The 12,252-nt window shown below is 40.7% G+C and overlaps 1 protein-coding gene across 1 annotated transcript in view; it reads left to right on the forward strand.

Moving 5' to 3' along the window:
* Positions 1–12,252, forward strand: part of STAT6 (signal transducer and activator of transcription 6) — a 98,388-nt gene that overhangs the window by 81,507 nt on the left and 4,629 nt on the right. Inside the window, exons 16-20 of the mRNA XM_070938006.1 lie at positions 3,391–3,537; positions 5,190–5,250; positions 6,360–6,455; positions 9,723–9,800; positions 12,000–12,167. Of these exons, the coding sequence (XP_070794107.1) occupies positions 3,391–3,537; positions 5,190–5,250; positions 6,360–6,455; positions 9,723–9,800; positions 12,000–12,167 (550 nt within the window). The remainder of the gene's footprint in view (positions 1–3,390; positions 3,538–5,189; positions 5,251–6,359; positions 6,456–9,722; positions 9,801–11,999; positions 12,168–12,252) is intronic.

Here is a 12,252-nt window from a genome sequence, read left to right on the forward strand (position 1 = left end):
AAAGATGGAAGGCTGAGTCAACCATTGATTTAAAAGGGCAAGGAATTAACTAATTACATTCTAGCTCTCTGCTAATCTCTGGTTGTAAGGGCACTGGGAAGGATGGGTGTGGTTATTGATGCAAAGCAGCATGGCTGGAACTGGCTGTTGGTGAAACTCAGTACATCAGCATGAACATACAATGCTGGGTCAAATTATCTACTCAATATTGTTCTACTTCTCTAATTAACAGCAGTGTTTCTTAGGGGTTTCACATGAAATCCATCACGTTCCTATCATGGAGCAGTTTCTGCTTCCACCATTTTATAGTGGCTCTCTGAGCTTTCATGTATATACTGTATATATACCCCCAACAATTCCTCCTGGGATCTCTGTGCCTCACTGAAATACACGACTTGCAATTTGCCATCAAGCAGAACTCGCCGGTAAAGTTTGGCCACAGTTGTGCATTCTCAGCAGAGAGAGGGTTTAAAGTCTTACAGGAACAATGCGGTCTTGCTAGTAGCAACTTCAGCATCTGGCTTGTGTATCATGATTCTTGGAATCTAGTTGCTTGTTGACTAACCACAACCTCGTCTCTCCCTTGATTTGCTGTTGTAAATTTGACTTGACTTTGGACTACTGTACTTGGAAATTTGCCTTGCCCAACTAAGTTATTATCAATCTCTAACTGCTGTTTCCTTGCTGTGGGGATTTGCAAAAGCAAATCTTTCCCTTAACACACCAAGTGTCTGGCTTTTGAAAGGGTGCTAAAAAAAATAATGTCCAATCACTGGTCCACCACTTTGAAGATCGTGTGGGCTGGAATTGCTGCAGCAGGAAGGTTGGTATTGGAAGGTTGGCTGGTTCTCCCGTAAGAAAGAACATATAACTTTGGGGTGAGAAACAGGAGTACAGTCAGATGTTGGTGCAAGTATTTGACCTACTCAAGTTTTTGCAGCTGCCTGGGCATTGACCTCTTGCATTTGCAGCCAAAGCGTTGCCTGTTCAGACAACTACCAGGTTCACCTATTGAATTATCAGTCAGTCTGCCTGCTGGACTGTTGGACCTTAGTTCTTGCCCTGCAATGGAGATTGGATACATAAGATAATAGTGTGGCAGCTTCTCTCCCTTGGGATTGGAGACTAGCAAGGAGAAGAAGAAATGTATGTGTGGGGTGTAATGAGATAAGCTGTGAAGCCTACAACAGTCAGAAATGCACTGTAGCTATTGAGTACAAGAGACAAAAACAGCATAAGGAAACTACTGACTGATGACTAAGTTATTTGACTGCTGAGTAGTTGGTTACATCTGATGGGACCTGGGAAAGGGAAGGCAGATGATGGACAAAGCATTCATGGTAACATCCAGGTCATAATGGGCAAGGGAATATATGATGGGAATCCAGGAGCAGGCCACTCATGGGGAAGGTGGAGTAAAGACATTCTGCCTTCTAGGTTAACAAATCCTTGATGGCCTTGGCCTCTGATTGATGCTACTGCTAAATGTCCGGTCACTCAGTAATAAACAATGCATGATCTTAGTGGCTGAGACTAAGTTGGGATGACCCAAAAGGGAATGCTCCTCTTCAGAGTTGTGCTCACCTGGATATCAAATATGACAGCCATGACCCCAAAATGGGGATTGAGATAGCAAATGTTATTCAGAAGGCACTGTTACCTTAACAGCTTTCAAGGGCACTGTCCTGAAGGTAATTGAATATGAGGCCGAAGTGGGTCTCCAGAGAGCAGTTGCATCTGTTGCTGCTGAACTAGCCATCCTTACCTGAGTTGCTCAATTCTATTGCTGGATTAGTGGTAGAATATTTGAGTTCTTGGAGAGTTCAAAGTGTCCTCGAGTGGCAGAAAGTCACAAGAGCAACTTAGGAGTTCATGGCCATCATGATATTCACAGACCTATCCCATATCATTCAGAACCTGATTCTTGTCCTGTTACCTGGAAAGTCCTTGCTCTTGTAAATACAGGGTCATTGAAACTGTTAACATGGACATCTGTCTTTTAGACCCTTGTTGTCCCTAGCTAGTTGTTAGGATATGGTTTGAGCCTAACAAGTTGTCCAGGCAATATATGTGTTCTGTGACTTTAATATCAATATGTATTGTGTGACTTTAAAGTTTTCCTGCTGATTCATTGTAATGCTGAGTCATGCTGTAATTAGATAATCACTAGTTGTAAATGTATTTAAGAAAGGTACTGTAAAGTATTCAGTTGATGATACGCTACCATAGTGTGTGGAGTTGCTACCATTGTGCTATTATCGTTGGATGGATCTGCTACCATCGTGGTTTGTGAACCAGAGTGAACTTGTTATTCTAACCAACTACTGTTTGTGTGGTAAGAAGATTTTTGTATCACTGGACTGATTTAACTGGCAAAGACTTGGATTGATTTAAAGACTATGAGATTGTTTTTTCACTATAAAGTAAACTTTTGATAAACCAGTTTGCACATCTCTTATTCATTGCTCTCAGCAACGTTTCTCTGTGCTCTACACTCTGCTGGTTGGTAACACAACAACAATATCCTTAACACTAGTGAAGGCTTCCTTGTTTGGGAGGACATGGTAAATGCAACCTTATGTGAATGGATGGTTCTGCCTAGCTTGAAGGAGTTAGGTGTGTTTCCTCCTCAATAAGTTATAAAACTGGATCTGGGCAATTTTTGGGCAATCTCCCTTTTCTAGGGAAGGTGACTGAGAAGGTAACCAGATTATCTATTTCCTGGAGGAAATGGATCATCTGGCCAGGTATAGAATGGAGACATCACTAAATATACATGTTGATGATTTGTGGCAAAGCCAGCTTGGAGATGTTGCAACTGTCCTGATTTTCCCCAATTTCCTTTGGATACTGTCAATCATGATATCCTAGATTAATAGTAGGAATTCAAAGTGGGATACGTTGTGTTGCAGTGGTTCTTCTTTCTCTACAGCCTGTTCCAGATTGGAGTAAATGTGAAAGAGAAATTGAGCCCAAGTTCCCTGATCTCAGCCCTCCTGTTTAAAATCTACATGAAACCACTGGGTGTCATATTCATTGATGTGGTGTGTGGTACCATGAATATGCTAATGACACCCTGTTAGTCATCTCGATCCCAAGTCAATTAAGCAATGCTGTTGTTGAGATCTAAAAGGGAGGAACTGATACAAGCTTACTCCAATTTGCATGTTACCCAGAATTGGGTAGTCTTATAAATTTAAATAATCAATTATAATTAGAACTTGTAGAAGTCCCACCCAAAGGCCTGATATACGGAGAAGCCTATTCAAGCAAATCCAACGCATCTAGAAGGTGTGGGTGGCTGCTCTGGATCATAGGTATACATTTTGTGTGTGTGATGGGCTGACATTTTCATTTCTTTACGGGCTGTTTTCTCTTCCTTTGTCTCAGGTACCACTCAGGTGGAGAACATCCAGCCATTCACGGCAAAGCAATTGTCAATTCGTTCATTGGCTGACTGTGTTCTGGATCTCCCACAGCTCCATGTGCTTTATCCTAACAGGCCCAAACATGAGGCTTTCAGAAGGGACTACAACAGTGAGTGGTGGGGAGAAGGGCAGGGGAAAAGATACAGACAGAAGGAGGCTCAATATTTTACAAGGGTGTTCCTTCCCCAAGTGAGCTCTTCCTCTCTTGTTCCCGATAGTCAGGGGCAGAATTTAACGTTTCCTGGAATATATCTGATTGAAAATCAAGTTAGAAGAAGGAGGCTTGATGGAAAAATATGACCTGATAAGGCGTGGCTTTCAAAAACGAAATCCAGAAGAATTCCCTTATTTAAATTATTGGTTCATTAAAATATATATATATATATATATATTTGGGCTTACTTACACCCAAAAGGAAATTTTCTGTCAATATATAGCATAGTGAGAAATGTAACATGATTAGAGCGTACAAACTAAAAAAACAACAAAGTAAAATGGCAAGGCATAATTTTTTTTCAATTAGATAAGGAAATTTAATTTATATTCAGAATTCCCAAGAAAAAAGCTGAAAAGGGAACAAAACTGGCACCAAGAATACTCCTCTAAGAAGTTATTCCAAAATTGTTTTGCCACTATAAAGAAGTGCTTCTGTTTTAGAGACTGTAAATACTGTGTACATGGTCCTATAGCAAGAGGGCCATTGCTGGTTAACTTTCTTTTTGTGTGTTTCTTTTTTTCCCCTTGACTTTATATTTGTTCAGATAGATGTAGTAAAGATTAAGTTAAATTTGAAAAACAGAGGAGCAAAATTAAAGTCAGGGAGGGAAAAAATGGGTTCTGTACAGATTCTGAAGGACAGGATATAATCTAGTGTATGTATATGTCTATTTATTATATAAATCTTATTATTTATGCAAGGGTAATATTTTATTTGTCCCACAATCAAAATAACTAGAAATGTTTGGGAATGCAATTTTGGTGACTGATCTACTATAATTGGAACTTGGCAGTTTAATATGCTCATTGTGTAATGCTACTATTAGCTGAATAAAATTATCAAAATGTAGTAGAAAATGTTCTTATAAATCACAAAATAATGTGAAAGTGGGACTTAGTATAAACACATATAAAATGGCATAGACCCAACCAGGGTTGATTTACTTATCCATATCTGATTGCTCTCCTCAATTCCATTCTGCATTTAAGACAGAGCTAACTTTCAGCAAATCCGTGAGTTTTGTCATATAAACTTGCATAGTTCAAGTGACATGCCACATAATTGAACAAAAGGTGTGTCTGCAGAGCTTTTGCTGTACGTCAGTCAGAAAATATGAAGAGGCTCATTTCTATTGATGAACCAATATTTTTTTTTTTAATGACTCAGAAACTGCTTGGAGATTCTAAAGATAAGGCCGAGCAAGTCACAGGATAAGCTCCGTCTAATATTTGGACAGCAGATCATAAGTTGAATTTCTGCCTGGATCATTTCCAGCATCCGTGTCTGAGAATTTCTAAGAATCGTTGAATACACTGAACATCAAACCCCAAACAATTGACTCATCCCTTTTTGGGACTCTACCTTTCTGTAATTGATATCATCACGAAGACATCAGGCTGGGAACTGCTGTTATAGAGGGAAAGCAACTTCTGCTTTAGGGCTTCCTCTTGTTACAGAACTTCCTTGAAATTTCTTTGTGTATGAACAATATGAACCGATTTGTGCGTTGAGAAGCTAAAATGTGGTTATGTTTCTTCCCGCAGCAGAGACACGAAAAAACACCAGCAGTTATGTCCCAGCCAGGTTAACAATAACTGTAGACACGTGAGTGTGTGAATTCTTCAACTTTTTTCCTCTTCTTTTAATGTTTCCTGGGATTGGGTACAAATATGTTGACCATCTTTTCCTAATTAACCTTTCCAGGAGTAGTCAGTAAATTCAGACCTATCTTAATGTAGCTCTACTGAAATGAAGGGGAAGGTCTGAAAAGCACTTTGGTCAGATGGCACTTTCTTTCAGCTATGTCCCTTTCGTCCTTAGAACATAGAACATAAAATAACAAGGTTGGAAGGGACCTTGGAGGTCTTATAGTCTAAGCCCCTGCTCAAAAAGGAGATCCTATGCTATTCTGGATAAATGGTTGTCCAATCTCTTCTTGAAAACCTCCAGTGATGGAGCACCCACAACTTCTGGAGGCAAGCTGTTCTGATTAATTGTTCTTGCTGTCAGGAAATTTCTCCTTAGTTCTAGGTTGGGTCTCTTTTTAATGATCTTCCACCCATTATTTCTTATCCTGCTTTTGAGAATAGGTCGACCCTCTCCTCTATGTGGCAGCCCCTCAAATACTGGAGGACTGCTATCATGTTGCCCCTAGTCCTTCTCTTCACCAGACTAGATATACCCAGTTCTCTCAATCATTCATCATACAATTTAGCCTCCAGACCCCTTATCATTCACCCCTTTTCTCTGTACTTTTTCTAGGGTCTCAGCATTGTTTTGTGTGTATCGTGTTCTTCCATTACTATCTTACTGCACTTCCAGTTTGGGCTGTTTCTCTCTCCCTCCCTTCTTACCATGGGGAGAGGAATCCAACATAACATCATCAGACAGATGATGGAAATTAATGGATAGCATCTGGGTGGGGTTTTATTATACACCACCCAAGGGTCACATTCATGAGATGGACAACTATATATTGTAAATTGGATGGATTTAGGTTCAGATTTAGCTGATTTAGATTTAGGTTTAGATTAAGATTTAGATTTCACCTTCTCCATCAGCCTTTATTTTATCCTATTGGAGCCATTTTGAACAAGGCAAGGGAAAACACTCTTTAAGATCAGATATGCCTCTTAGATCAGAATCTGCAAAAGTGCCAAAAGTGACCTGTGGCTTAACAAATGGATGTTCACACAAGCTGTATTCAATTCCAGACCTTGCTCATTCCCTACATCCATTCAGAAACCAGTTGACACTCTGGGCGGTTCTAATGTGAATCTTGCAGTCCATTCTGATTCAACTTATCATGAGTAAGTATCAACTTACTGATTGATTGCAGAGAATCCTACCATTGTGTTTCTATTATATAATTGGTTTTAATTGTGGGATTTTAAATTTGGGGGTTTTATAATTGAGCCAATTATTTAATAATTTTAATTATTTTTAAATTTTGTCTGTCTTTGTGCTTTTAATCAGGCTGTACACCGCCCTGAGTCCTTCGGGAGAAGGGCGGTATAGAAATAAAATTAATAAATAATAGTAAATAAATAAATAAATAATGAATAATGAACATGTGTCTACGAAGCAGTACCAAGAGGAAGTACCTTCACATTGCCCCCATTCTTTATCCCCCAAACCTTCAAAAGTCTCTGTTTCACTCCTTTAATATTGAAGAAGAATGCTATAGAGGCCCAAACTTGAGCTATTCCTGGTTCTGGAGAATGACAATTCTCTGACATCAGAGAAGAAGGAAAGAGAATAAATTACTGTTTGTTCTCCAATCCCATCTATATTCTTAGTTTACCTTGTGTACATGTACCTGATGATATTGGTGGGGGGAGGAAGATAAGATAAGATAACAGAACTGTTGTTCTGAAGAGAAGCTGCAATTTCAGGAAAAAGGTTGAGGGCAAGATTTCTCACCAATGTAAAATGATCCACCTACAAGTTCTCTAAAGCTGCTGCCTTACAATGGAAAAGAACAATTTCATTTACTGTGATGTGAAACCACAAGAAAAAAAAAAAAGATTTAGCTTCCAAGTAGAGCCAGTACAATAGGATCATGTCCAGAGCAGTTTCTGAACTTCTGCAAAGAGATGGAGAGGAAAAAAAGAACCATGAAATGCAGCTATTTATAAAATGCTTCAAAGTAGGATTGACGTCAGCATCATCTTCCTTTTGATTTTATGAAAGAAGATTTGGAATGTGAAAGTACCGTGTTAGGTTTCTTTTTTGATAGTGCTGATGTGTATCCTTGGTATGGTTTTGTTTAAATGCAAAAAATGCTGATTAATTCAGTGTATGGGTAAAGAGTAAGGAAGACGACCTTGAAAGAAATACACAGGAACCATTACTTAGGCAAAAGAGACTGAAACATTATTTTATACCCAGAACAACTAAATCTCATTCAGAAGCAGCTCAGGCAGACTGTAATATAAGAAGGAAGAGGAAGTACAACACAATGAGATTTGAAAGACTCATGTCAGCTCCTTTGGATAGATGAGATCAGGAAATCAACTCCGCAGAAAGGCTAAAACTACTTTGAAAATTGGCTATAATTGTATCTCATTCTGAACTTAAAGATGTTTCTGCCCCTTTTGTCTAGGTGGCAGTTCCTGCGTATTTCTGTAAGATCATCTTTCTTACTCTCTGCTAATATTCACTGGATTCTCTGACCTCTTTTGTTAAAAGCAGTGATTCAGAGGGTGAAAGTGGATGTTGGCTATAATGTGAATGAGAGCAGATGCCTCATTTCTCCCTCCCCACTCCAATTATTTTGACAATGCAACTCCCCTCCCTTTTGTGCAAAGACATGAATCTCCAATTCTGCATCATTTTTTTTAGGCTTCAGTGACCTTTGATATTGAAATAGAGCCAGTTTAGTCTAGTGCCGAGGTCTTCAAACTTGGCAGCTTTAAGACTTGTGGATTTCAACTGCTGGCTGGAGAATTCTGGGAGTTGAAGTCCACAAGTCTTAAAGCTGCCAAGTTTGAAGACCTCTGGTCTAATCCTTAAGCACCAGGTTAGAACCATGAGACAGTGAATTTGAGTCCCATTTTAGGCATGATAGCCAGCTGGGTGACTTTGGGGCAGTCACTCTCTTTCAATGCAGTCCACCTCACAGAGTTGTTGAAGGGAAAATAGGAGGAGGAAAGAGGAAAGTTATGTTCACTGCCTTGAGTTATTTAAAAATAGTAAAGGCAGAATTATTATTATTATTTTAAATGTGTGTCTCTCTCTCCTTGCTTTGTAAAAATATCCCTATCTCTATTTCAGACCATAGTACTTAGAAAGGACACCAATGCATTGGTTGGGAATTCTGCTTGATTTAGGTGGAAGGAGAGAAGCTTCAAAGGAAATAAGTTATGAGGAAAGATTAACCACTCTCTCCTCTGCTAGTTTTGCATCTCATGGCATCATGCAAGTTACAAAATGGTGCCTATTGTGTGATAAAAGTTATATTAGATAAAACCAGGGGTGAAATCCAGCAGGTTCTGACAGGTTCTGGAGAACCAGTAGTGGAAATTTTGAGTAGTTTGGAGAACCAGCAAATACCACCTCTGGCTGGCTCCAGAATGGGGAGGGAATGAGGAGTTTGCAGTATCCTTCCCCTGCCATGCCCACCAAGCCACACCACACCCACCAAGCCACGCCTACCAAGCCGCGCCCACAGAACTGGTAGTAAAAAAATTTGGATTCCACCACTGGGTAAAACCCACTATTCTGATTACTCCTCACTTAGAGTGGTATGTGAACTCGGACTCTTTCTCCCCACCAAACCTTTCTCAAAAGGCTGGTGAAGAGAAGACCCCATCTAGGCCAGGCTTCTCTACCTCAGCAACCTTAAATATGTGGACTTCGAGTCCCAAATTTCCCATCCAGAATGCTGAGTTGAGAAACCCTGATCTATACTGCCCTTGAAGGCCACTTGAAGGAAGAACACAGTAAAAATGCAGTAAATTAAGTATAATGGTAGGATTTTTTTTAAAAAAATAGTGATGCGATCAGTACAGGTGATCCTTGACTTACAATTGTAATTGAGTCCACAATTTTTGGCCCGAAGTTGTGACTATTGTAAAACCGGTCACCATGTGACCAGACTTGACTTTACAACCTTTTTTGTGGCAATCGCTAAGCGAGCATGGCAGTCATTAAACAAACACCATGGTCTTTGTTAAGCATCATTCATCATTCGCTGTGAGGCAATTTTTGCCAGAAACTGGAAATAAATGGTGGTTTTCAGAAAAATGTCATAACTCAAAGTCACGTGGCTGCAGGCACTGCAAATGGCTGTAAATGCGGCCTAATTGCCAACCATCCAAAATTTGGTCATGTGACTATTGAGAGGCATATGAGAGACCATTGAGAGACCCATTCAAAACTGGGTCATCAGTTGTTTTTGAGGGGGGATTCTGTTGTAACATCGACTAGTTACTAAGCAACTGGTTGTAAATCAAGGATTATCAGAAGGTAAAAAGAAATCAGTGCAGATGTGTTGTATGCTCATTTCAACATCGATAGAATCTTGAGATTATTCTGTCCAGTGTTTGACATCGCCTTCTCTGTGTTTGCCACAGCTCACCAGTGATGGTTCCATCATCCATTGGGACATCTTTAGCCAGCAGCACAACATATGGAAGCTCACAGTTGCCATTGTAAGGGTACCTTCTGTTTTGTTTGTCTCAGAAAGAATAGCGGGGAGCAAGCAGGACACTGACTGAATGTTATACCGGTAGTCCTCATTTAACCAACACGCTAGGGACCAGCAACTCAATTGCCAAGCCGCGTGTTTGTTAAGTGAAACTTCATGTGATCGCACCCAGACTTATGACATCAGGTTACATTGTGGTTGCTAAGTGAAACGCCCCTAGCTGGTAATAAGAGATTATGTGACCGAGGCTTGCATTTTTACAGCTGGCTTTTCCATTGACTTTGGAATCCAGCTGTGAAGCTTACAAATGGTCATCATGTAACCTTGGAGTACTGCAATGGTCGTAAGTGTGTGCTGATTGCAAAGCACCAGAATGGCACTCATGTGGCCGTAGAAAACCCCAAGGATCGTATGTTTAAGGATCAGTCATAAAGTTACATTTTCAGTGCTGTCCTTACTTCACAGTCACTAAACAGTAATTGTTAACCAAGGAATCTGTACTTAGATCTCACTAAGAAAAGAACTACCATATTTTTCGGACTATAAGACGCTCTGGACTGTAAGACTGTAAGGTTACCACCTTTAAAGCGCTCCATGGCTTAGGACCTGGGTACTTGCGGGACCGCCTACTACCACCAATAGCCTCCCACCGGCCGGTACGCTCCCATAGAGAGGGGCTCCTCCGGGTGCCGTCGGCCAAACAATGCCGACTGGCGGCCCCCAGGGGGAGAGCCTTCTCTGTGGGGGCACCTACTATCTGGAACGAGCTCCCCCCAGAGATACAGAGGATCCCGGATCTGCGCACCTTCCGCCGCGCTTTAAAGACCTTATTATTTCACCAGGCGGGCCTGGCCTAATTTTCTCCCTCTTTTATAAAAGATTTTTAATTTTTAAATATCTTTTAGTATTTTATACATTCAATTTTAAAATTGGTTTTAAATAGTTTGGGGTTTTAATTTGTTGGGGCCAAAATTATTTAATTTGATTTTATTCTATTTTTAAATTTTGTATGTATGTGTTTTATTGTTTGGCTGTGCACCACCCTGAGTCCTTCGGGAGTAAGGCGGTATAGAAATCAAATCAAATCAAATCAAATAAAAAATAAATAAATAAATAAGACGCACTTAGCTTTTGGGGAGGAAAACAAGAAAAAAAAAATCTGCCTCTGCCTCCCAGAAATTTTCCTTCTTACAGCAAACAGCCTGGTCAGCTTCAGCACAGCCTGATTTAGCATGAGCTGATTGGTGGTTGGATCTGTCTCCTGAAATACCGCCTATCATCTGTTCCAGGCTGCGGGGATCACCACTGCCCATCATCGCCATCGCCACCCATCGCTGCTGCTGCCTATTGCCACCTCCACAAATCCCATTTTTGGTCTCCGTGTGTCCCATTTTTGGCCCGTTCCAGGCGGCGGGGATAGGTGGTGGCAGCAATCCCCATCACCTAGAATGGGCAAAAAATGGGGCACACGGAGGCCAAAAATGGGGAGCACGGAGGCGGTGATAGGCAGCAGTGGCAATGGGTGGGCATTGTGGTGATGGGCACTAGCAATCCCCACAGCATGGAACAGCTGACAGGCAGTATTCTGGGAGGCAGATCCAACCGCCAATCAGCTGCTCGTGCTAAATCAGGCTGTGGTGAAACTGACCAGGTTATTTGCTGCAAGGAAGCAAATTGCTGGCAGGCAGAGGCCGAAGGGTGGGGGCTGGCGGGTGGGTGGGGCTTCAACAACATTTGCTATATAAGATGCACGGACATTTCGACCCACTTTTGTGGGAAGGGGGTCTTATACACCGAAAAATATGGTACTTAATCCAGCACAACGTAGAGACCTGGGCATAATATATAGAAATATTTATTGAAATGTGCAATATGAAAAAGCAATAAAAATACCTATTTGCCCAATATTGATACCAAACATAAAGCCTAAGACTAATTTAAATATAATTGGTTCATTTAAAAGCATATTTGCATATTGTCATATTAATTTAATGCAAGTTCTCTTTTTCATTTTGGAACTGCAATATTGGGCAATCAACCTAAACTACCTAGAGAGCAAAAAAACCTCAATGTCATTTTCCATCATTTTCTAGTCCATTGGCTTTGGATTTTAAGTTGATACCACCTAGCAATGTCAGGATACCCTATTCCACTTTTCAGTCTCTAGAACTGCATTGTGACCACTCTTTCTTTCCTCTCACAGTGAATTAATGCCTTGCTCATACCCTTTGGGCAATACTTCGCCTCTTGGTCAAATGGATTCATACCCCATGTGCCAAGATGTAGAGATGCCGGACCTCTCTTTGCCCACTGAGAACACCATAACATACCCAGGGAATCTTCAGCTCCATGTGATGGCAGACCCGTTAAGGTGAGTGTAGATGGCATCTTGAAGGTGGAAAGATAAAGCTAATTATCAGAGACATTTCTCACGATGGGGCTTTGCAATATTGCTT

The sequence above is a fragment of the Pituophis catenifer genome, unplaced genomic scaffold (assembly GCF_029215685.1).
Source record: "Pituophis catenifer annectens isolate HBS135680 unplaced genomic scaffold, rPitCat1.0.hap2 SCAF_2, whole genome shotgun sequence".
NCBI classification, from domain to species: Eukaryota; Metazoa; Chordata; class Lepidosauria; order Squamata; family Colubridae; genus Pituophis; species Pituophis catenifer.